The 27,481-nt window shown below is 38.1% G+C and overlaps 1 protein-coding gene across 1 annotated transcript in view; it reads left to right on the top strand.

The window, feature by feature from the left end:
- LOC102810002 (coiled-coil domain-containing protein 93-like) overlaps positions 1–27,481 on the top strand; it is a 145,701-nt gene that overhangs the window by 89,268 nt on the left and 28,952 nt on the right. Inside the window, exons 8-14 of the mRNA XM_085499934.1 lie at positions 12,444–12,530; positions 13,459–13,575; positions 20,047–20,109; positions 20,399–20,472; positions 21,086–21,167; positions 26,170–26,310; positions 26,657–26,765. Coding sequence (XP_085356060.1) covers positions 12,444–12,530; positions 13,459–13,575; positions 20,047–20,109; positions 20,399–20,472; positions 21,086–21,167; positions 26,170–26,310; positions 26,657–26,765 — 673 coding nt within the window. The remainder of the gene's footprint in view (positions 1–12,443; positions 12,531–13,458; positions 13,576–20,046; positions 20,110–20,398; positions 20,473–21,085; positions 21,168–26,169; positions 26,311–26,656; positions 26,766–27,481) is intronic.

Genomic DNA, 27,481 nt, shown 5'->3' with positions numbered 1-27,481 from the left:
AGTGATGAATTACAGTGAGTGATAAGTCACAGTAAGTTAGTGATTGGTGAGTCACAGTGAGTGATGAGTCACAGTAAGTGGTGAGTCACATTAAGTTAGGGATTGTTGAGTCACAGTGAGTGTTGAATCCCAGTGAGTGATGAATCACAGTAAGTTAGTTATTGGTGAGTCACAGTGAGTGATGAGTCACAGTAAGTGATGAGTCACATTAAGTTAGGGATTGTTGAGTCACAGTGAGTGATGAATCCCAGTGAGTGATGAGTCACAGTAAGTGGTGTCACATTAAGTTAGGGATTGTTGAGTCACAGTGAGTAATGAGTCACAGTAAGTAATGAGTCACAGTAAGTAATGAGTCACAGTATGTAATGAGTCACAGTAAGTGATGATTCGCAGTAAGTGATGAGTCATATTAAGTGGTGAGTCACAGTAAGTAATGAGTCACAGTAAGTGATGAGTCACAGTAAGTAATGAGTCACAGTAAGTGATGAGTCACATTAAGTTAGTGATTGGTGAGTCACAGTGAGTGATGAGTCACAGTAAGTGGTGAGTCACATTAAGTTAGGGATTGGTGAGTCACAGTGAGTGATGAGTCACAGTAAGTTAATGATTGGTGAGTCACAGTGAGTGATGAATCACAGTAAGTTAGTTATTGGTGAGTCACAGTGAGTGATGAGTCACAGTAAGTGATGAGTCACATTAAGTTAGGGATTGTTGAGTCACAGTGAGTGATGAATCACAGTAAGTTAGTGATTGGTGAGTCACAGTGAGTGATGAGTCACAGTAAGTGGTGAGTCACATTAAGTTAGGGATTGTTGAGTCACAGTGAGTGTTGAATCCCAGTGAGTGATGAATCACAGTAAGTTATTGGTGAGTCACAGTGAGTGATGAGTCACATTAAGTTAGGGATTGTTGAGTCAGTGAGTGATGAATCCCAGTGAGTGATGAGTCACAGTAAGTGGTGAGTCACATTAAGTTAGGGATTGTTGAGTCACAGTGAGTGATGAATCACAGTGAGTGATGGGTCACAGTAAGTTAGTGATTGGTGAGTCACAGTGAGTGATGAGTCACAGTAAGTGGTGAGTCACATTAAGTTAGGGATTGTTGAGTCACAGTGAGTGTTGAATCCCAGTGAGTGATGAATCACAGTAAGTTAGTTATTGGTGAGTCACAGTGAGTGATGAGTCACATTAAGTTAGGGATTGTTGAGTCACAGTGAGTGATGAATCCCAGTGAGTGATGAGTCACATTAAGTGATGAGTCACATTAAGTTAGGGATTGTTGAGTCACAGTGAGTGATGAGTCACAGTAAGTTAGTGATTGGTGAGTCACAGTAAGTGGTGAGTCACATTAAGTTAGTGATTGGTGAGTCACAGTAAGTGGTGAGTCACATTAAGTTAGGGATTGTTGAGTCACAGTGAGTGTTGAATCCCAGTGAGTGATGAATCACAGTAAGTTAGTTATTGGTGAGTCACAGTGAGTGATGAGTCACAGTAAGTGATGAGTCACATTAAGTTAGGGATTGTTGAGTCACAGTGAGTGATGAATCCCAGTGAGTGATGAGTCACAGTAAGTGGTGAGTCACATTAAGTTAGGGATTGTTGAGTCACAGTGAGTGATGAGTCACAGTAAGTTATGAGTCACAGTATGTAATGAGTCACATTAAGTTAGTGATTGGTGAGTCACAGTAAGTGATGATTCGCAGTAAGTGATGAGTCATATTAAGTGGTGAGTCACAGTAAGTGATGAGTCACATTATGTTAGTGATTGGTGAGTCACAGTGAGTGATGAATCACAGTAAGTGGTGAGTCACATTAAGTCAGGGATTGGTGAGTCACAGTGAGTGATGAATTACAGTGAGTGATAAGTCACAGTAAGTTAGTGATTGGTGAGTCACAGTGAGTGATGAGTCACAGTAAGTGGTGAGTCACATTAAGTTAGGGATTGGTGAGTCACAGTGAGTGATGAGTCACAGTAAGTTAATGATTGGTGAGTCACAGTGAGTGATGAATCACCGTAAGTTAGTTATTGGTGAGTCACAGTGAGTGATGAGTCACAGTAAGTGATGAGTCACATTAAGTTAGGGATTGTTGAGTCACAGTGAGTGATGAATCACAGTGAGTGATGAGTCACAGTAAGTTAGTGATTGGTGAGTCACAGTGAGTGATGAGTCACAGTAAGTGGTGAGTCACATTAAGTTAGGGATTGTTGAGTCACAGTGAGTGTTGAATCCCAGTGAGTGATGAATCACAGTAAGTTATTGGTGAGTCACAGTGAGTGATGAGTCACATTAAGTTAGGGATTGTTGAGTCACAGTGAGTGATGAATCCCAGTGAGTGATGAGTCACAGTAAGTGGTGAGTCACATTAAGTTAGGGATTGGTGAGTCACAGTGAGTGATGAGTCACAGTAAGTGGTGAGTCACATTAAGTCAGGGATTGGTGAGTCACAGTGAGTGATGAATTACAGTGAGTGATAAGTCACAGTAAGTTAGTGATTGGTGAGTCACAGTGAGTGATGAGCCACAGTAAGTGGTGAGTCACATTAAGTTAGGGATTGGTGAGTCACAGTGAGTGATGAGTCACAGTAAGTGGTGAGTCACATAAAGTTAGGGATTGTTGAGTCACAGTGAGTGTTGAATCCCAGTGAGTGATGAATCACAGTAAGTTAGTTATTGGTGAGTCACAGTGAGTGATGAGTCACAGTAAGTGATGAGTCACATTAAGTTAGGGATTGTTGAGTCACAGTGAGTGATGAATCACAGTGAGTGATGAGTCACAGTAAGTGGTGAGTAACAGTAAGTTATGAGTCACAGTAAGTAATGAGTCACAGTATGTAATGAGTCACAGTAAGTGATGATTCGCAGTAAGTGATGAGTCATATTAAGTGGTGAGTCACAGTAAGTAATGAGTCACAGTAAGTGATGAGTCACATTAAGTTAGTGATTGGTGAGTCACAGTGAGTGATGAATCACAGTAAGTGATAAGTCACAGTAAGTTAGTGATTGGTGAGTCACAGTGAGTGATGAGTCACAGTAAGTGGTGAGTCACATTAAGTTAGGGATTGGTGAGTCACAGTGAGTGATGAGTCACTGTAAGTTAATGATTGGTGACTCACAGTGAGTGATGAATCACAGTAAGTTAGTTATTAGTGAGTCACAGTGAGTGATGAGTCACAGTAAGTGATGAGTCACATTAAGTTAGGGATTGTTGAGTCACAGTGAGTGATGAATCACAGTGAGTGATGAGTCACAGTAAGTTAGTGATTGGTGAGTCACAGTGAGTGATGAGTCACAGTAAGTGGTGAGTCACATTAAGTTAGGGATTGTTGAGTCACAGTGAGTGTTGAATCCCAGTGAGTGGTGAATCACAGTAAGTTAGTTATTGGTGAGTCACAGTGAGTGATGAGTCACATTAAGTTAGGGATTGTTGAGTCACAGTGAGTGATGAATCCCAGTGAGTGATGAGTCACAGTAAGTGGTGAATCACATTAAGTTAGGGATTGATGAGTCACAGTGAGTGATGAGTCACAGTAAGTGGTGAGTCACATTAAGTCAGGGATTGGTGAGTCGCAGTGAGTGATGAATTACAGTGAGTGATAAGTCACAGTAAGTTAGTGATTGGTGAGTCACAGTGAGTGATGAGTCACAGTTAGTGGTGAGTCACATTAAGTTAGGGATTGGTGAGTCACAGTGAGTGATGAGTCACAGTAAGTGGTGAGTCACATTAAGTTAGGGATTGTTGAGTCACAGTGAGTGTTGAATCCCAGTGAGTGATGAATCACAGTAAGTTAGTTATTGGTGAGTCACAGTGAGTGATGAGTCACAGTAAGTGATGAGTCACATTAAGTTAGGGATTGTTGAGTCACAGTGAGTGATGAATCACAGTGAGTGATGAGTCACAGTAAGTTAGTGATTGGTGAGTCACAGTAAGTGGTGAGTCACTTTAAGTTAGGAATTGGTGAGTCACAGTGAGTGATGAGTCACAGTAAGTGGTGAGTCACATTAAGTTAGGGATTGTTGCGTCACAGTGAGTGTTGAATCCCAGTGAGTGATGAGTCACAGTAAGTGGTGAGTCACATTAAGTTAGGGATTGGTGAGTCACAGTGAGTGATGAGTCACAGTAAGTGGTGAGTCACATTAAGTCAGGGATTGGTGAGTCACAGTGAGTGATGAATCACAGTGAGTGATGAGTCACAGTAAGTTAGTGATTGGTGAGTCACAGTGAGTGATGAGTCACAGTAAGTGGTGAGTCACATTAAGTCAGGGATTGGTTAGTCACAGTGAGTGATGAATTACAGTGAGTGATAAGTCACAGTAAGTTAGTGATTGGTGAGTCACAGTGAGTGATGAGTCACAGTGAGTGATGAGTCACAGTAAGTGGTGAGTCACATTAAGTTAGGGATTGGTGAGTCACAGTGAGTGACGAGTCACAGTAAGTTAATGATTGGTGAGTCACAGGGAGTGATGAATCACAGTAAGTTAGTTATTGGTGAGTCACAGTGAGTGATGAGTCACAGTAAGTGATGAGTCACATTAAGTTAGGGATTGTTGAGTCACAGTGAGTGATGAATCACAGTGAGTGATGAGTCACAGTAAGTTAGTGATTGGTGAGTCACAGTGAGTGATGAGTCACAGTAAGTGGTGAGTCACATTAAGTTAGGGATTGTTGAGTCACAGTGAGTAATGAGTCACAGTAAGTAATGAGTCACAGTAAGTAATGAGTCACAGTATGTAATGAGTCACTGTAAGTGATGATTCGCAGTAAGTGATGAGTCATATTAAGTTAGTGATTGGTGAGTCACAGTGAGTGATGAGTCACAGTAAGTGGTGAGTCACATTAAGTTAGGGATTGGTGAGTCACAGTGAGTGATGAGTCACAGTAAGTTAATGATTGGTGAGTCACAGTGAGTGATGAATCACAGTAAGTTAGTTATTGGTGAGTCACAGTGAGTGATGAGTCACAGTAAGTGATGAGTCACATTAAGTTAGGGATTGTTGAGTCACAGTGAGTGATGAATCACAGTAAGTTAGTGATTGGTGAGTCACAGTGAGTGATGAGTCACAGTAAGTGGTGAGTCACATTAAGTTAGGGATTGTTGAGTCACAGTGAGTGTTGAATCCCAGTGAGTGATGAATCACAGTAAGTTATTGGTGAGTCACAGTGAGTGATGAGTCACATTAAGTTAGGGATTGTTGAGTCACAGTGAGTGATGAATCCCAGTGAGTGATGAGTCACAGTAAGTGGTGAGTCACATTAAGTTAGGGATTGTTGAGTCACAGTGAGTGATGAATCACAGTGAGTGATGGGTCACAGTAAGTTAGTGATTGGTGAGTCACAGTGAGTGATGAGTCACAGTAAGTGGTGAGTCACATTAAGTTAGGGATTGTTGAGTCACAGTGAGTGTTGAATCCCAGTGAGTGATGAATCACAGTAAGTTAGTTATTGGTGAGTCACAGTGAGTGATGAGTCACATTAAGTTAGGGATTGTTGAGTCACAGTGAGTGATGAATCCCAGTGAGTGATGAGTCACATTAAGTGATGAGTCACATTAAGTTAGGGATTGTTGAGTCACAGTGAGTGATGAGTCACAGTAAGTTAGTGATTGGTGAGTCACAGTAAGTGGTGAGTCACATTAAGTTAGGGATTGTTGAGTCACAGTGAGTGTTGAATCCCAGTGAGTGATGAATCACAGTAAGTTAGTTATTGGTGAGTCACAGTGAGTGATGAGTCACAGTAAGTGATGAGTCACATTAAGTTAGGGATTGTTGAGTCACAGTGAGTGATGAATCCCAGTGAGTGATGAGTCACAGTAAGTGGTGAGTCACATTAAGTTAGGGATTGTTGAGTCACAGTGAGTGATGAGTCACAGTAAGTTAGTGATTGGTGAGTCACAGTGAGTGATGAGTCACAGTAAGTGGTGAGTCACAGTAAGTTATGAGTCACAGTATGTAATGAGTCACATTAAGTTAGTGATTGGTGAGTCACAGTAAGTGATGATTCGCAGTAAGTGATGAGTCATATTAAGTGGTGAGTCACTGTAAGTAATGAGTCACAGTAAGTGATGAGTCACATTATGTTAGTGATTGGTGAGTCACAGTGAGTGATGAATCACAGTAAGTGGTGAGTCACATTAAGTCAGGGATTGGTGAGTCACAGTGAGTGATGAATTACAGTGAGTGATAAGTCACAGTAAGTTAGTGATTGGTGAGTCACAGTGAGTGATGAGTCACAGTAAGTGGTGAGTCACATTAAGTTAGGGATTGGTGAGTCACAGTGAGTGATGAGTCACAGTAAGTTAATGATTGGTGAGTCACAGTGAGTGATGAATCACCGTAAGTTAGTTATTGGTGAGTCACAGTGAGTGATGAGTCACAGTGAGTGATGAGTCACATTAAGTTAGGGATTGTTGAGTCACAGTGAGTGATGAATCACAGTGAGTGATGAGTCACAGTAAGTTAGTGATTGGTGAGTCACAGTGAGTGATGAGTCACAGTAAGTGGCGAGTCACATTAAGTTAGGGATTGTTGAGTCACAGTGAGTGTTGAATCCCAGTGAGTGATGAATCACAGTAAGTTATTGGTGAGTCACAGTGAGTGATGAGTCACATTAAGTTAGGGATTGTTGAGTCACAGTGAGTGATGAATCCCAGTGAGTGATGAGTCACAGTAAGTGGTGAGTCACATTAAGTCAGGGATTGGTGAGTCACAGTGAGTGATGAATTACAGTGAGTGATAAGTCACAGTAAGTTAGTGATTGGTGAGTCACAGTGAGTGATGAGCCACAGTAAGTGGTGAGTCACATTAAGTTAGGGATTGGTGAGTCACAGTGAGTGATGAGTCACAGTAAGTGGTGAGTCACATTAAGTTAGGGATTGTTGAGTCACAGTGAGTGTTGAATCCCAGTGAGTGATGAATCACAGTAAGTTAGTTATTGGTGAGTCACAGTGAGTGATGAGTCACAGTAAGTGATGAGTCACATTAAGTTAGGGATTGTTGAGTCACAGTGAGTGATGAATCACAGTGAGTGATGAGTCACAGTAAGTGGTGAGTAACAGTAAGTTATGAGTCACAGTAAGTAATGAGTCACAGTATGTAATGAGTCACAGTAAGTGATGATTCGCAGTAAGTGATGAGTCATATTAAGTGGTGAGTCACAGTAAGTAATGAGTCACAGTAAGTGATGAGTCACATTAAGTTAGTGATTGGTGAGTCACAGTGAGTGATGAATCACAGTAAGTGATAAGTCACAGTAAGTTAGTGATTGGTGAGTCACAGTGAGTGATGAGTCACAGTAAGTGGTGAGTCACATTAAGTTAGGGATTGGTGAGTCACAGTGAGTGATGAGTCACAGTAAGTTAATGATTGGTGAGTCACAGTGAGTGATGAATCACAGTAAGTTAGTTATTGATGAGTCACAGTGAGTGATGAGTCACAGTAAGTGATGAGTCACATTAAGTTAGGGATTGTTGAGTCACAGTGAGTGATGAATCACAGTGAGTGATGAGTCACAGTAAGTTAGTGATTGGTGAGTCACAGTGAGTGATGAGTCACAGTAAGTGGTGAGTCACATTAAGTTAGGGATTGTTGAGTCACAGTGAGTGTTGAATCCCAGTGAGTGGTGAATCACAGTAAGTTAGTTATTGGTGAGTCACAGTGAGTGATGAGTCACATTAAGTTAGGAATTGTTGAGTAACAGTGAGTGATGAATCCCAGTGAGTGATGAGTCACAGTAAGTGGTGAGTCACATTAAGTTAGGGATTGATGAGTCACAGTGAGTGATGAGTCACAGTAAGTGGTGAGTCACATTAAGTCAGGGATTGGTGAGTCGCAGTGAGTGATGAATTACAGTGAGTGATAAGTCACAGTAAGTTAGTGATTGGTGAGTCACAGTGAGTGATGAGTCACAGTTAGTGGTGAGTCACATTAAGTTAGGGATTGGTGAGTCACAGTGAGTGATGAGTCACAGTAAGTGGTGAGTCACATTAAGTTAGGGATTGGTGAGTCACAGTGAGTGATGAATTACAGTGAGTGATAAGTCACAGTAAGTTAGTGAGTGATGAGTCACAGTAAGTGGTGAGTCACATTAAGTTAGGAATTGGTGAGTCACAGTGAGTGATGAGTCACAGTAAGTGGTGAGTCACATTAAGTTAGGGATTGTTGCGTCACAGTGAGTGTTGAATCCCAGTGAGTGATGAGTCACAGTAAGTGGTGAGTCACATTAAGTTAGGGATTGGTGAGTCACAGTGAGTGATGAGTCACAGTAAGTGGTGAGTCACATTAAGTCAGGGATTGGTGAGTCACAGTGAGTGATGAATTACAGTGAGTGATAAGTTACAGTAAGTTAGTGATTGGTGAGTCACAGTGAGTGATGAGTCACAGTAAGTGGTGAGTCACATTAAGTTAGGGATTGTTGAGTCACAGTGAGTGACGAGTCACAGTAAGTTAATGATTGGTGAGTCACAGGGAGTGATGAATCACAGTAAGTTAGTTATTGGTGAGTCACAGTGAGTGATGAGTCACAGTAAGTGATGAGTCACATTAAGTTAGGGATTGTTGAGTCACAGTGAGTGATGAATCACAGTGAGTGATGAGTCACAGTAAGTTAGTGATTGGTGAGTCACAGTGAGTGATGAGTCACAGTAAGTGGTGAGTCACATTAAGTTAGGGATTGTTGAGTCACAGTGAGTGTTGAATCCCAGTGAGTGATGAATCACAGTAAGTTAGTTATTGGTGAGTCACAGTGAGTGATGAGTCACATTAAGTTAGGGATTGTTGAGTCACAGTGAGTGATGAATCCCAGTGAGTGGTGAGTCACAGTAAGTGGTGAGTCACATTAAGTTAGGGATTGGTGAGTCACAGTGAGTGATGAGTCACAGTAAGTGGTGAGTCACATTAAGTTAGAGATTGTTGAGTCACAGTGAGTGATGAATCACAGTGAGTGATGAGTCACAGTAAGTTAGTGATTGGTGAATCACAGTGAGAGATGAGTCACAGTAAGTGGTGAGTCACATTAAGTTAGGGATTGTTGAATCACAGTGAGTGATGAATCCCAGTGAGTGATGAATCACAGTAAGTTTGTTATTGGTGAGTCACAGTGAGTGATGAGTCACAGTAAGTGATGAGTCACATTAAGTTAGGGATTGTTGACTCATAGTGAGTGATGAATCACAGTGAGTGATGAGTCACAGTAAGTTAGTGATTGGTGAGTCACAGTGAGTGATGAGTCACAGTAAGTGGTGAGTCACATTAAGTTAGGGATTGTTGAGTCACAGTGAGTGATGAGTCACAGTAAGTGGTGAGTCACAGTAAGTAATGAGTCACAGTAAGTGATGAGTCATATTAAGTGGTGAGTCATATTTAGTGGTGAGTCACAGTAAGTAATGAGTCACAGTAAGTGATGAGTCACATTAAGTTAGTGATTGTTGAGTCACAGTGAGTGATGAATCACAGTGAGTGATGAGTCACAGCAAGTTAGTGATTGGTGAGTCACAGTGAGTGATGAGTCACAGTAAGTGGTGAGTCACATTAAGTTAGAGATTGTTGAGTCACAGTGAGTGATGAATCACAGTGAGTGATGAGTCACAGTAAGTTAGTGATTGGTGAATCACGATGAGTGATGAGTCACAGTAAGTGGTGAGTCACATTAAGTTAGGGATTGGTGAGTCACAGTAAGTGATGAGTCACAGTAAGTGATGAGTCACAGTAAGTTAGTGATTGGTGTGTCACAGTGAGTGATGAGTCACATTAAGTTAGGGATTGTTGAGTCACAGTGAGTGATGAATCCCAGTGAGTGATGAATCACAGTAAGTTTGTTATTGGTGAGTCACAGTGAGTGATGAGTCACAGTAAGTGATGAGTCACAGTAAGTTAGTGATTGGTGAGTCACAGTGAGTGATGAGTCACATTAAGTTAGGGATTGTTGAGTCACAGTGAGTGATGAATCCCAGTGAGTGATGAGTCACAGTAAGTGGTGAGTCACATTAAGTTAGGGATTGGTGAGTCACAGTGAGTGATGAGTCACAGTAAGTGGTGAGTCACATTAAGTTAGAGATTGTTGAGTCACAGTGAGTGATGAATCACAGTGAGTGATGAGTCACAGTAAGTTAGTGATTGGTGAATCACAGTGAGAGATGAGTCACAGTAAGTGGTGAGTCACATTAAGTTAGGGATTGTTGAGTCACAGTGAGTGATGAATCCCAGTGAGTGATGAATCACAGTAAGTTTTATTGGTGAGTCACAGTGAGTGATGAGTCACAGTAAGTGATGAGTCACATTAAGTTAGGGATTGTTGAGTCACAGTGAGTGATGAATCACAGTGAGTGATGAGTCACAGTAAGTTAGTGATTGGTGAGTCACAGTGATTGGTGAGTCACAGTGAGTGATGAGTCACAGTTAGTAATGAGTCACAGTAAGTGATGAGTCGCAGTAAGTGATGAGTCGCAGTAAGTTAGTGATTGTTGAGTCACAGTGAGTGATGAGTCGCAGTAAGTGATGAGTCATATTAAGTGGTGAGTCACAGTAAGTAATGAGTCACAGTAAGTGATGAGTCACATTAAGTGGTGAGTCACAGTAAGTAATGAATCACAGTAAGTGATGAGTCGCAGTAAGTTAGTGATTGTTGAGTCACAGTGAGTGATGAGTCGCAGTAAGTGATGAGTCATATTAAGTGGTGAGTCACAGTAAGTAATGAGTCACAGTAAGTGATGAGTCACATTAAGTGGTGAGTCACAGTAAGTAATGAGTCACAGTAAGTGATGAGTCGCAGTAAGTTAGTGATTGTTGAGTCACAGTGAGTGATGAGTCGCAGTAAGTGATGAGTCATATTAAGTGGCGAGTCACAGTAAGTAATGAGTGACATTAAGTGATGAGTCACATTAAGTGGTGAGTCACAGTAAGTAATGAGTGACATTAAGTGGTGAGTCACAGTAAGTAATGAGTCACAGTAAGTGGTGAGTCACAGTAAGTAATGAGTCACAGTAAGTGGTGAGTCGCAGTAAGTTAGTGATTGTTGAGTCACAGTGAGTGATGAGTCGCAGTAAGTGATGAGTCATATTAAGTGGTGAGTCACAGTAAGTAATGAGTCACAGTAAGTGATGAGTCACATTAAGTTAGTGATTGTTGAGTCACAGTGAGTGATGAATCACAGTGAGTGATGAGTCACAGCAAGTTAGTGATTGGTGAGTCACAGTGAGTGATGAGTCACAGTAAGTGGTGAGTCACATTAAGTTAGAGATTGTTGAGTCACAGTGAGTGATGAATCACAGTGAGTGATGAGTCACAGTAAGTTAGTGATTGGTGAATCACGATGAGTAATGAGTCACAGTAAGTGATGAGTCATATTAAGTGGTGAGTCACAGTAAGTAATGAGTCACAGTAAGTGATGAGTCACATTAAGTGGTGAGTCACAGTAAGTAATGAGTCACATTAAGTGGTGAGTCACAGTAAGTAATGAGTCACAGTAAGTGATGAGTCACATTAAGTGGTGAGTCACAGTAAGTAATGAGTCACATTAAGTGGTGAGTCACAGTAAGTAATGAGTCACAGTAAGTGATGAGTCGCAGTAAGTTAGTGATTGTTGAGTCACAGTGAGTGATAAGTCACAGTAAGTGATGGTCATATTAGCTAATTAGTAATAGGTGGTGAGTCACAGTAAGTAATGAGTCACAGTAAGTGATGAGTCACATTAAGTGGTGAGTCACAGTAAGTAATGAGTCACAGTAAGTGATGAGTCGCAGTAAGTTAGTGATTGTTGAGTCACAGTGAGTGATGAGTCGCAGTAAGTGATGAGTCATATTAAGTGGTGAGTCACAGTAAGTAATGAGTCACAGTAAGTGATGAGTCACATTAAGTTAGTGATTGTTGAGTCACAGTGTGTGATGAATCACAGTGAGTGATGAGTCACAGCAAGTTAGTGATTGGTGAGTCACAGTGAGTGATGAGTCACAGTAAGTGGTGAGTCACATTAAGTTAGAGATTGTTGAGTCACAGTGAGTGATGAATCACAGTGAGTGATGAGTCACAGTAAGTTAGTGATTGGTGAATCATGATGAGTAATGAGTCACAGTAAGTGGTGAGTCACATTAAGTTAGGGATTGTTGAGTCACAGTGAGTGATGAGTCACAGTAAGTGATGAGTCACAGTAAGTTAGTGATTGGTGAGTCACAGTGAATAACGAGTCTAAGTGAGTTAGAGATTGTGAGTCACAGTGAGTAGGTGATAAGTCAGTGAATCACATTGACTTCCTTAATTGTCATCATCATAAGTGCCCACCTCCCAAATTGTCATTGCACTCTTTTCCAAGTGGGGGTGCTTGTGTAACGCCCACCCCTAAAAAATCATGATTTTCTGTGTTGAGGACACCGGGTGCTAACGTTGTCCAGTACGATAATGGACATCTTCATATATTGCATTAAGTACTGTATGCTCTTCGTGTCTTACTTACCCAGGGTCAGCTTACTGCCAGTGCTGTTGGTTCTATTGTTGGTTTGCAGTCTGAAGAGATCCAGCAAATTGCATTGCGTTATGCAGACAAGGTAAACAACAAAAAAACGTTCTAGTAAATTTGTCATAGCATATAAAGTTGGAATCTCTTGAATGCTTGTTAGCACAGTAGTGTATTGAATGATCAACTGTCTATCATATGTTAAGATTGTTCTAAAAAATGTGGAAAACAAGGGTATGAATTTACCGATATATCTTTGTTTTCTATGGCTAGGCCTATAGATTTTGGTCACTATAGCGATCAATCAATAGCTATTAAACAGAATATCCAGATTGCCTATACAAAATCTGTCTGGCAACAAATTCTCTGTAAGAAAACAGATTATTAGGCTTGTCATCTCTAGGTTGCACATGTCTACCCATAATTCAACACTTTGCACAGATTAATGTGGTTGAAAGTGGATCCTATTGTGTCAGTGAATCAGTGTCCATCGATAACAACATCTGAAATATACAAGTTTTAACATACATGGTGTTTCTGCATAGTTTAATATGTATCTGTCTAGCGACCAACAAATTTTGTACTTGGCTAACCCTAAATTTTCAATTTGAACTTTGTTGCCAATGGTCACTATGGAAAATATTAAAATTTCATGTTGATTATGAAATTATCAAATCTTATCTAGAAATTATGCTACGTGTGACATTAACTAAAAAATTATTATGTTTATTCTAATATTTTCAAATTTTGTGAACTTTCATTGATTAATTATAATAAAATGTGATAATTTTTTTTCCATTATTTGTATATGAACAATACTTGCAGAATTTTGAAACTCTGAAACAAAGCGTACTTGTTATTGCCAGTTAATGTCTTTATGTAATGTATTGTTACTTAGATTCAGTTTTAACATGAAATAACAAACCATAATTTCCCATTTTTGTTTACTGATGATTTCATAGTTTTAGACAATTGTATCTTTGATAAATTACTGATCTGTTTTGACCGTCTCTATGTAGCAACAGGAACTGAGTACGGAAGAGAGGCCTGAACGACTCAGTGGAGCCCAGCAGCACAAGAGAATAGTTTTGTCGTTCAAGAAACAAATAGCATTACAAGAAAAGAAGTTTGAAGAGGTAAAGTCATCAAATAATCTGATGTTTTTATTTTTTATAGGGACACTGCACACTTGCATTTTTGTTTTTTTGTTTTTTGTTTTGTTGTTCTACATTGGCTGTACTACGTATAAATACATGTATGTTAGCAACTGACGTACATTGCTGTCTTCAATCATAACATTTTGCCAAATTTCTGTAGCTACAATTATTTGTACTATGTTTTGTACCCTCCAATTTCAAGGTATTATAGCCAGATTTTTAGTCCCCGTTCGGACATAGTCCGAAAACGGGGACTTATGTTTTGACCTCCGTGCGTGCGTGTGTGCGTCTGTGCGTGCGTCCGGCCGGACCTGTATCTTAGAAATGCCTGGACCAATCACAATCAAACTTCACACATACTCGTACATGATATTATACATATGCACGTCAATTTGTTTCACAATCTGATTTAAGATGGCTGAATGGCGGCCATTTTTGTGCTAAAAATCATCAAAATTGAGCATTTCTCGGCTGTTTACAGATGGATTTTGTTCAAACTTGGTATATACGTTAGACATTATAGGACCTTGAAGCACATCATTTTGTTTTACGATCTGATTCAAGATGGCCGAATGGCGGCCATTTTTGTGCTAAAAAATCCTAAAAATCAACCATTTCTCGGCTGTTTACAGATGGATTTTGTTCAAACTTGGTATATACATTAGACATTGTGGGACCTTGATGCAAATAATTTTGTTTTTCAGATAAGATTCAAAATGGCCGACTGGCGGCCATTTTGTATTAATGAATGTGGTTCTCGTGCCATATCTCTGACTTACTTTCACTAATTATGTTCAAATTTTAAATATTCATTATACATCATGTCAAAGATAGACAGATATACTGGTTTGACGATCCTATTCAAAATGGCCAAATGGTGGCCTTTTTTGTGCTAAACAATCATCAAATATCAAGCATTTCTGGCATTTATGGATGGATTTCGTTCAAACTTGGTACATATACCGTTAAAGTCCTAATATAAACCGCGGTTTATATTACAATGTATCAATTTGAAAATTGGGATCAAAAGCTCAAGTTCGGGGTGCGGTTTCTATTACGTACATATTGCAATCACTAAATGGGCGTGGTCATTTTTTGCCCACAACACTTGCACAAAACAAACAATACACTGTACAATCTCTTGAATAGGCGTCAGGGAAGAGTGAAAGGCCTTACTTTGGTTCTAAAATAGGCGTTACGAAATGTTGAAAAATTACAGTCAATCAAAAAAACTGTACACATGATAAAAAAATACTCAGTATATTTAATGTAATATGCATTGATTTTTTTTAATTTTCTTGGTAACGAAAAGTATATTCTAACAGAAGTTTCAAATAAAAACAAACACAAATGCACTGCTTTAGTAGCAAATGATCACGGAACGGTAGCGCCATGCTGTGGTTCACAAGTGAATAACTTACTTGTTTTCGAAGTGTTTAAATTGGTGATTATTATTCAGTAGTGATTACAATAACGCACAAAAAATAAATCCGTTGAATTGTTATGAAATGCAAGTAAAATTGAACTTAATTTCACCGTAAACGAATGATTTCAGTCACATGTAAACGGTCGATATGATACGATATCCGCCTCGTTTTTGAATGCACACGTGACGTTTTATTGACCGAATAGGTCATGTCGCTAATTAACCAATCAAAATGCTGGATGGTGCCCACGTGTCTAAATTACATAGCTCATTTAAATATGTTAATGAAAGTTCAGCGACCTCATGGTGAACACGGAAGAGATTTACCGATAATATAGTGCGATCTCTTGGCTTTGATTTCGATGGGAAAACGGCATGATTTTTTTTTTAAATCAAGAAATTATTTGTTTTCGAAAGATAAACTGAGCATTGAAGAAGAATTTAACACTTTTACGGTGATAACAGCTCATTGTCGAAAACTTACGAAACACAGACGTATTCAGAAAGAGTATTGACAGAGGTTGCCGCCAGAACAAAAGCAGTTTCATTGCGTGTCTGACATCCTATCACCGCTGAACAATAAATAGGTGTGACTATTTTTAGGCACGTTGTCGAAACAAATGAATAGGATTAGGAACAATGCCGTTTTGGACCAGCTGGTTGAAACAATGAAGTCAGTCACGGTCTTGTTGCTTGTTGAATTGGGGGCGCGGTTAGTAATAGGTATTTTTCAAGTTTTCAATTTTTGTTAAGAACTCTTCAACCCCGAAGCCGGAATTGGGGGTGCGGTTACTATTACGTATGCGGTTTATATTAGGACTTTAACGGTATTAGACATTACAGGTTCCTGATGCACATCATTTATTTTTCAGATCGGATACAAAATGGCTGTCTGGCGGCCATTTTGTTTTAATGAATGGGCTTCTAGACCCATATCTCCGACTTGTTTTGACTGATAATATTTTCAAATTTTAAATATTCATTATACATCATGTCATAGATAAACAGATATATTGATTTGACTATCCTATTCAAAATGGCCGAATGGTGGTCATTTTTGTGCTAAAAAATCATCAAATATCAAGCATTTATGGGTGGATTTCATTCAAACTTGGTACATACATTAGACATTACGGGTTGCTGATGCTCGTCATTTTATTTTTCAGATTGGATTCAAAATGCCTGACCGGCGGCCATTTTGTTTTAATGATTGGGCTTCTAGAGCCATATCTCTTAAATGCTTTGACTTATTATATTTAAATTTTATATATTCGTTATACGTTATATATATATACATATACATATACATGTAATCAAAATGGCTGATTTTGAATGCTGTTCCAGAGCAATATCTCTCAATATGGACATGTACTTGTTTGACGATCAGATACAACTGTCAATCATTTTAATGTTAAAAAATCATATTCCTGTCATGGTTATATTCCAGCTATATTACTATAAACAAAACTATATATTTTAAATTTGATAACTAACTGGGACTGTGCCATGCATGGCTTGTTCAATTCAAATTGGTGTCAGTGTACAGCTTATCTAGTGCCATTTCCCCCTTAATGTTAGGGGTATTCTGAATATAATATGTTAATTAGTATAGTACAAGTTTCAGAAGTTATTTTTGGACTGTGACAATCATTAATAGATCCAATCTGATTAAAATCTGATGTAGTGTACGGGCTTTAATTATTTTGGCTATAAACTTATTTTAATTTTATTTTTTATTACTTTTGTTATTAATGCCTTTTTATTTTATTATTTTACTTTGATTTTGATTTTTTTTTAATTCCGCCCTACATACATCTGATCCGACGCCTACGTAAGTCCCGTCCAAATCTCGCGTAAGTAACAGCCAATCACAGGCCCCCTTTTATACAGGCTGTCGGTTGCTTACTTTTCAGTGTAGCGATACTCTACGGGCAATCTTTCTGTACATTATATTTTGCCCACTTGAATAAACCATTAATAGAAAATTGCTAGTATATTTTTATTTACAAAAGAAATTCCACAGCATTTTACAATTTTTGTCATTACATTGAATATTTTGTTCACTTCCAACAAATGTGTACACTTCCTGATACATCTTCGCCAGCCAAGGTTCGTTTATTCATCATCGCTTCAATTTTACATCAAACACTGAGCATAATTATCTAGAATGGAAGCAAAAAATAAGTAAATCGTAATGATTAGAACACTGTAAACAGCTATAGTAAACAATGCAAATTTTAAATTGTATAACGGTCACCGGCCCACGGCATCGACGCAGAAAATTGGAGCAAACAAATATTTCCTGATCAATTGCGATGTGTTCCAAATAAAAAATATTTTATTCCAGTCCAAATCAGCTCAATTACTTTAATAAAGAGTTATTGTATAATGTACAAAATGTTGATACAATTTGATGAATATTTACAGCTACGGCTTCAATACCGTAGACGATGTTGGCCCGATCTTCAACAAAACATCACCCGTCTCCAGGGCAAGCGACTGGAAAAAGACACCGGTGTTCGGTCGAACCGGTGGAAACAAAATCGTCACTCCCAGAATAACTACGCAAAATAACGATCTAAACTCGAACCATTCGAGCCACAATATAAACATAAAAAAATGACTTTCGTTGCATTTGACAATGATAAACTTACCGAAAAGCCGTGTTCTTCTCGGTCGCTAACGTCGGTATAATCCGCCATTTTATTTGAGTGTGTTTGCCACCTGACTCTGCCCAGTGACGTCATCATGTGCGCTATAGAAGAAGGTCTGTGATTCGTTGACTAAAATAGTCGACAGTGGGTCTCGTTGAAATCTCGTTACATAGGCATCGGCTCAGATGTATGTAGGGCGGAATTTAAAAAAAAATCACAAAATCAAAATCAAAGTAAAATAATAAAATAAAAAGGCATTAATAACAAAAGTAATAAAACATAAAATTAAAATAAGTTTATAGCCAAAATAATTAAAGCCCGTACACTACATCAGATTTTAATCAGATTGTAATAGATCCCACAATATTTTCTCGTAAACATGAGTGATTATCAAACTAACTATTGGCATTGAAATCATGCAACAAATTTTGTTCTCATGCTGCAATGCTAATTGTGATGATGCCATGGTGTTTCTTATGATATTAGTGCTAAGTTGTTTTTTTTGGATTTTTTTAGTCCCCGTTCGTCATCCCCGAAAACGGGGACTTATGTTTTGACCTCCGTGTGTCCGTGCGTGTGTCCGTGTGTTCATGCGTGTGTCCGTGCGTGCGTGCATCTGTGCGTGCATCCGGACCTGTATCTTAGAAATGCCTCAACCAATCACAATCAAACTTGACACATACATCATACATGATATTATACATATGCACATCAATTTGTTTCTTGATCTGATTCAAGATGGCCGAATGGCGACCATTTTTGTGCTAAAAATCATCAAAATCAAGCATTTCTCGGCTGTTTACAGATGGATTTTGTTCAAACTTGGTATATACATTAGACATTATAGAACATTGATGCGCACATTTTGTTTTACAATCTGATTCAAGATGGCCGAATGGTGGCCATTTTTGTGCTAAAAATCATCAAAATCAAGCATTTCTCGGCTGTTTACAGATGGATTTTATTCAAACTTGGTATATACATTAGACATTGTAGGACCTTGATGCACATCATTTTGTTTTACGATCTGATTCAAGATGGCTGAATGGCGGCCATTTTTGTGCTAAAAAATCCTAAAAATCAAGCATTTCTCGGCTGTTTACAGATGGATTTTGTTCAAACTTGGTATATACATTAGACATTATGGGACCTTGATGCAAATAATTTAGTTTTTCAGATAAGATTAAAAATGGCTGACTGGCGGCCATTTTGTTTTAATGAATGTGGTTCTTGTGCCATATCTCTGACTTGCTTTCACTGATTATGTTCAGATTTTAAATATTTATTATACATCATGTCATAGATAGACAGATATATTGGTTTGACGATCCTATTCAAAATGGCCAAATGGTGGCCATTTTTGTGCTAAAAAATCATCAAATATCAAGCATTTATGAATGGATTTCGTTCAAACTTGGTACATATATTAGGCATTACAGGTTTCTGATGCACATCATTTATTTTTTTTCAGATTGGTGTCAAAATGGCTGTCTGGCGGCCATTTTGTTTTAATGAATGGGCTTCTAGACCCATATCTCCAACTTGTTTTGACTGATTATATTCAAATTTTAAATATTCATTATACATCATGTCATAGATAAACAGATATATTGGTTTGACGATCTTATTCAAAATAGCCGAATGGTGGTCGTTTTTGTGCTAAAAAATCATCAAATATCAAGCATTTCTGGCATTTATGGATGGATTTCGTTCAAACTTGGTACATACATTAGACATTACGGGTTCCTGATGCTCGTCATTTTATTTTTCAGATTGGATTCAAAATGGTTGACTGGCGGCCATTTTTTATTTCATGATTGGGCTTCTAGAGCCATATCTCTTAAATGCTTTGACTGATTATATTCAAATTTTATATATTCGTTATACATCATGTTATATATATACATGTATTCAAAATGGCTGATTTTGAATGCTGTTCCAGAGCAATATCTCTCAATATGGACAAGTACTTTTTTGACGATCAGATACAAATGTCAATCATTTTAATGTTAAAAAAATCATATTCCTGACATGGTTATATTCCAGCTATATTACTATAAACAAAACTATATATCTTAAATTTGATAACTAACTGGGACTGTGCCATGCATGGCTTGTTCAAATTATCAAACATTTTTTTTGGAGTGACTGAATAATTCTGAAACATGAAGATTTGCCAACATGAAAATTGTTTACCACAATTCATAGTATTCACTGTATATGAAGGTGCAGATAACGTTACAATATGTGATGTCAAACTATGTGATAATAAATTACATAATTTTGTATTATCGATACTGTAAGTTCATGTGTACCGGTAGTCCTTTTTTTTTTTTGGTAGATTGATATTCTTGTTTTTAACACACTTAGGTAAAGAATAGCCATGAAAAGCTGCAAGTAAGTTTCCAAGAAACTCAGACCAGATTAAAAGAGGTGAGTTTTTGTGTTATTAAGTACTGTGTGTTTTATTTCCTTGTCATAATAGCTATCTACGACATTCAATAACAATGCTTTTTTTGAAATGTTTTGCATATTTTTCAAATATTTACCATATGCATGTATAATTATAAGAACCTATATAATTATGTGTTTGGTATGTGTTATTTAGTAGATGTAGTTTCGGATATTGAAATTCTTTTTATTAATATAATGCCATAAAAATATAATACACACTTTAAATCGGCATATTTAATATTTCTTTTAATAATTTGTTTTTCTACAGATACAAGAAACCTGTGATAGACTTGATTCTGAGATGGCTGAGATGGAAGCCATTGAAACTGAAGAGAAGACTGGGTAAGTAGGAAATACAACAATATTAATTGTAGCTAACTCTGTGTATGTATCACGTAGCATTACGTAATCATATGTGTTCCATATATATAATATACGTTGTTTTGATTGACAACCACCACCTTTTTCATATATATGGCAAATTATCCACTAATCTGACCAATTTTATGGGAGGGGGTAGGGGTGAGGGATATTGCATTTATGAATATATTGATGCTGGAGGAGGTTATTTTTTATAACGTGAATAAATCACAACTTTGAATTTGTGACCTGGAAATACTGTCCAAATACTGCTCTAGTATAAACTTGTGTCAATGTTTTTTTTTACTTTTTTGTGTTTCAAATATGATTATGTATGTTGACCATGATAATAATAGTAAGAGTTATTCTTATTGACAGAAACTTGATCAGAGATTGTGTAACTCCATATTCTGCTTCCCAGACTCCCAATATTAGAAATGAACCCATAACTGAGTGCACAGAATATATTGCGAGTTGCAGTTCATTTTCTCATTGGGATTTGCTACACACAACAAATCTAATGCAATTCCTGGGCTTGATGTTCATTTCCCACTGATGTACATTTGCTTATTACGGAAATTAATACACTCTCTAGAGTCTTGCAAAGTTTACGATCACTGGTTGCGATGAATGAGAATTTGAAAAAACAAGAACAAGAGTTTCGAGCACACTGCAAGGTAAGTGAGATGGTGGCTTAGTTTCTAGCGCTTCATATCATACGCTGGTAACCAATGGTGCAAAATAAATGTGTATCACACCAAACTTGTATTTCCAATGGTTTCAATAAGCTGTGCTATATATGCTGGAATGTTGGCTTTAAAAGTCTGCATACATTGTAACAGACACATGATTCATTGGTTCTGAATTCTAAATCCTGCTTGGAGTGTGATTACTTAAAAATAGTCACACCCTAATGTGGGTTGGAAAAGCTTCTCTATTGAATGTGAATTTGGTGATCTGCAGTTGCTTATTTTCAACTTGCATGGTTAATGTGGGGAATTACCTTTTATATCCCTGCACTTAAACTGAACCACTTCTGGTCATTTTGCTCTGTTTGTGGGAGATAGACGACAATAACACAAATGAGATGGAATGAAAGGCCAAGTATTCTTGACATTTATTGAAAAATGAGAGGCTTGTAAACCTTAAAAAAATCCCTCGCCAGTTTCCTCAAACTGAAAGATTACAACAGAAAAACCTCCAAGGAGGTCAAAGGTCAACTGGCAAGGAAAACTTTCAAAACAATAAATCAGTGAAAATTAAGCACAAATTAATCTCCCACAAAGGTGTGGGCCCCAGAAACGCCCACATCCACCTGCGCCATAATTACAATGGAGGTGCACGGGGTGGTGGAGGGCGACTAAAATTGTAGAAGAAACAAACTGCAAGCCAGCAAGTTGACGGTGTAGTTCAAAAGAGGTGGATCAATGTTGCTGCCCCCCCCCTCTAAGGCACAATTAAACAAGAATGCGCCAGCCATAGAGGGCGCTCTCCAACTGGTATTAAAATACAATTGCATGTATATAAATCTGATTATCTGTCTATAATCTATGCTTTATATCCCTGCACTTAAACTGAACCACTTCTGGTCATTTTGCTCTGTTTGTGGGAGATAGACGACAATAACACAAATGAGATGGAATGAAAGGCCAAGTATTCTTGACATTTATTGAAAAATGAGAGGCTTGTAAACCTTAAAAAAATCCCTCGCCAGTTTCCTCAAACTGAAAGATTACAACAGAAAAACCTCCAAGGAGGTCAAAGGTCAACTGGCAAGGAAAACTTTCAAAACAATAAATCAGTGAAAATTAAGCACAAATTAATCTCCCACAAAGGTGTGGGCCCCAGAAACGCCCACATCCACCTGCGCCATAATTACAATGGAGGTGCACGGGGTGGTGGAGGGCGACTAAAATTGTAGAAGAAACAAACTGCAAGCCGGCAAGTTGACGGTGTAGTTCAAAAGAGGTGGATCAATGTTGCTGCCCCCCCTCTAAGGCACAATTAAACAAGAATGCGCCAGCCATAGAGGGCGCTCTCCAACTGGTATTAAAATACAATTGCATGTATATAAATCTGATTATCTGTCTATAATCTATGCTTTATATCCCTGCACTTAAACTGAACCACTTCTGGTCATTTTGCTCTGTTTGTGGGAGATAGACGACAATAACACAAATGAGATGGAATGAAAGGCCAAGTATTCTTGACATTTATTGAAAAATGAGAGACTTGTAAACCTTAAAAAATCCCTCGCCAGTTTCCTCAAACTGGAAGATTACAACAGAAAAACCTCCAAGGAGGTCAAAGGTCAACTGGCGAGGAAAACTTTCAAAACAATAAATCAGTGAAAATTAAGCACAAATTAATCTCCCACAAAGGTGTGGGCCCCAGAAACGCCACAAGCCACACTAGTGTGTGGCCGCCCCACCCAAAATGACCAGAAGCAGAGGTAAATCCTTATGAAAGTACATTACTTAAGTGAACACTAACTAAATTGCTTGAATTCGAATACAGGGGCCCCTGCCTGACCTATATCGAATAGAAGGAAAAACAGAACAATGTAAGGCACCCATATATAGCGGCCCCTGCCTGACCTACATTCAAGTGCAAAACATGTTTTGTCTATTTCTGTAAACATGTTACCATACTGCTGGTTGCCTAATATATCCCTTGAATGCATCTGACTTCCATCTACCTAAAACACGGATCTGAGCATCGGACAACCCATCTGAAGCAGCTTGTGAGGCTGCTCCTATACGAAATGTAATGCTTGTAACCACAATTCCCAATGTGTCTGGTCCCAGGGTAGTGGAGAAAAGCGAAATTGCTCATCATAAAACATCCAGCCAGCCTTTTTGGCTGCCAGGTCACGCACCTCCTCTCCATATTTCATAAGACCTGAAATATCCTCAGGCTTTTTTAAAGTATACACTGCTACAAAGATGTTAAATGCAGAAATCCACTGCTCAATTGACGTAATTTTCTTAGTACTAGCAGTGGGCTCAAGACAAAGCTGAGGCCTACTCACACCATCAGATAATGCAACGGTGTACCTACCATCCCGCAGGGAGGAATTACTAAGCAGAGTAGCGAAATCAATATAATCACCTGCCCAGATTTTAGATTTAACCTGATCTGACACCCTTGCTACCAAAGGTACAGACTGACTAGTGAACAGTGTGGTTGGCTGCAGCTCCCTCTCTGAACCCTGAATTATAGGTTGCTGTGTAACCTGAATTACAGACAAATCACTAATCTGATCCAGTGGCTTTCTAGCAGCCTGAACCCCCTGTCCATTACCCGTAATGTCATTGACAACTGGTTGGACGACTTGAGATGCAGTAGTTGCTGCTGGGCTTGCAACGTTGCAAAGACCAGCTTCCTTCAAACCTTGAACGACTGCACGTGAGATAGAGGCTGCTAACCCTTCTGGGTCCAAGTGTTGCGCTGCAGCATTATTACGTGTTGTGACTGCAGCAGCTCGCTGTTCACCTTGTTGATCGGTAGTGGGGACTTGCAGCACCGCAGAAGGATTACTTGATGTTTCCACTGGATCAGAACATGTGGTTGTTGCTGCCTTACAACGCTTTGCTGTAGCTGCCCTGGTGACTGGTGCTGAACGCTTTGGTGGCATACTGTTGACAAAATAAATTATTGACAGAAAATAAACTGTACAAATATTAGTACTCTATCGCATGATAATAACAATGGTAATAGCAACAACAGAAGTGAAAGGATACCGATAAAATATATATATATATATATATATACATACACACATACACATACATATATATATTTGGATAATCACAAAATACAATCAAATTAATTGTAAGGATTTAAGTATTGCTCCACGTAAGCTTCTATAATATCTGACCTCACCGATGCCGTTAAAGTGAATGCCATCGGGGCCGAAAATTGTTGCCGTGTTGCTAAAAACACGCCTATGCTTCCAGAAGTGTCCGTAAGCCAGGCCCCCTAACTCCACCTCTAAGATATTGTTTAACTGAGCCACACGTTCATTAAAGTTACTCCGAGCTGCTGTGACGCGAGGGAAAACCTGACACACGATAATGACCTTGACGTTCATGCGATCATGCAAATGACGCACCAAGTTAATTAAACGTGACCCTACATTGGATGCAGAAAGTGATGCTACATCATTTGTACCCAACTGTAAAATAACCACGTCTGGGTTGAAATCCTGAACGACGTGTAAATCGAAACGCCGTATCTTTTCCACCGTACGCCCTCCGAAAACCATGTAGTTTTATTTCTGCCGAATTACTCAAATTAAACGAAAGCGGCAAAGCGCATGCATTGCGTCCACTTGACGTGAACGTACTCAATCGCGCCACAAAAGAATGACCCAAAATTAAAACTTTAGGCTTCATGATGACTTAAACAAACGTGTGAAAGGATGCCTGAAACCTCAACGGCGGAACGATAACCCCAGGTAAACCAGAACTTGCCTTAAAATTATCGAAAATACGACTAAAATTGTAGAAGAAACAAACTGCAAGCCGGCAAGTTGACGGTGTAGTTCAAAAGAGGTGGATCAATGTTGCTGCCCCCCCTCTAAGGCACAATTAGATAGATAGATAGATAGAATTTTTTATTTGGAACGTACCAATGAAAACTTGAGTAAAGTCCAAAAATAACAATAACAAAACAAAACATTCAGAACAACAAAAACTTTCAGTATTAATACATATCAAGAATATAGAAAATAAATTTTGCAAAAATGCTAAGAATGAAAAAATCATTACTTGAAACAATAATAGGAAATAATTCATCCATGCTAAAATCTTCCAGCTTTGGGGCATAGATGTATAAAGCTGCAAGGAATCTAGATCTTTGTTCTTTGATTTGACAATTATTACAATATAAAATGTAATGTTTCTCATCCCCTACTTCATTGCATTCATGGAGATTACATAGCCTGTTTTCCTTCAAAATGCCTTTATGTCTACCGGATTCAATGGGAAGAAAATGTGCAGAAGTTCTAAATTTAGTATAAGCTATTCTATGATTTTTATTTTTAATTTTTTCTAAATAATGTTCAAATTCAAAATTTTCTTTAGCACACCTGTAAAAGTCAAGCTTACAATTGTTCAACAAATTGTTTTTCCACTTCATACGGTACAAACATTTGAGCTTCTCTTTAAAAATATCACAAAAATTGTTCTGATGTGGGTCTGAATTAGTTAGATCTGTTATGACTAGTAATTTTTGTATAAAGTTAAGCCATGGGTCATGCACAAGAGTTTTGGATTCTTCATAGGCTGCATCAATGATAGAATTGTTTGTTTTTTTACATACTAGTCTTTGATAATATTTCATAACTGAAACACAGATATCCAATATAAGTGGATATTAATTAAACAAGAATGCGCCAGCCATAGAGGGCGCTCTCCAACTGGTATTAAAATACAATTGCATGTATATAAATCTGATTATCTGTCTATAATCTATGCTTTATGTTATTTTGATGATTTTCCTTTTATTCCTAAACATAGAATACTGTTTCTGTGGCAAAATGCCTTTTATATCTATAATATCTAGCACTTGAATTTGCACATAAAAATAAGTCAAGATGGTGCATGGTGCTAAATTAATTTACAAATGAAAACAAATTATAACCCAATGTCTAAATTTTATCAATTTAATTGTCAGGAAGAACTCTCAAGGCTTCATGAGAAGCTCAATGAAGTGAAAGAAGATGCAGTTGAAGACGACGATGATGAAAGAAGTCAATTAATATCAAAACAATACCAGGCAGATAAAGAAAAGTTACAAAAGATTAGATTATTATTGGTAAGAATTTACTTACTTGATTAGGTTATCGAATTTTCAACTTTGAATTTACAAATTTCAAATTTCTCTTGGTGAGTTTCTATTTGAATGGCAAGTCAACTTTTGTCACCAATTGCAGAATAAATCTGGGATAAGTTTTTCAACAGAGATTCAGCAAAGGGAAAATTATTTTGTAAGAAATTATTAGAAAAATACATAAATGCTGCACCGAATTTGACAGGAAAAATTATTGCCTGATAGCGTTAAGTTTATTTGAGTTTGATGGCAAATATTGCCAAAACAAATGAATTTGAGATGAGTGTGATTGCAGTAGTTTACTTTATACTTTATTTGTCTATTTTTACAGGCACGTAAAAATCGTGAAATTTCAGTACTCCAGAGAAAGATTGATGAAGTACCACCACGGGCTGAGCTGAGCCAGTATCAAAGACGATTTGTTGAACTGTACCAGCAAGGTAAAATTTGGTTATCTGAATGTCGGGTTATCTTGAAATATATGCTACACCCCTTCATATTGTGTATGTCTAATATCAGAAAAACTCTTTTAATGTGAAAATTATGTCTTGCCTTATACCATATTTGATCTCTGACATTGTAATCATTGTTGTGATTGACACACAATTCGTATATCTCTTGTTCAAATCCTACTGAACATTGAATCCATCAGCACATACCCTGAGTGTCCAACAGATTTAATGAAGAGACTTCTGACCATTCGTTACAGTTGTAGCCACTGTTGCTTGTATTCAACAAAACGCACTACGATATCTACACATGAACCAGGGACACTCACATCCAAGCTCTAAAATAGTTGCCTGGTAAAAAAATATCTTTAAAGGGGCACCTTCCAGTTAAGCCTAATCTTACAACAAATTTACTTTCTGGATTAAAATAACAATGGATAACAAAAGATAGATTAACATTGTAAACAACATAAACAATAGTGTCCCATGATTCTTTGGTGCAATCCATGGGATTGAGCGGTTCCCCTTTAAAACAAAAAAAGACACAAAAATATGTGAGAAATGCCCCCTAGTGTACTGTAAAAAAAAATGATTCAGTAAGCCTTGTAAGATAAGATAAGATAATTCTTTATTACAACCTTATAGAATGAATTACATCTATTTTGGTTTATGAAATGTAATAAAGGTGTTATATATGAAGAACATCC

This window comes from Saccoglossus kowalevskii, chromosome 6 (genome assembly GCF_978046115.1).
Source record: "Saccoglossus kowalevskii chromosome 6, keSacKowa6.1, whole genome shotgun sequence".
NCBI lineage: Eukaryota > Metazoa > Hemichordata > Enteropneusta > Harrimaniidae > Saccoglossus > Saccoglossus kowalevskii.
This window is presented reverse-complemented; position numbering and strand designations above follow the sequence as displayed.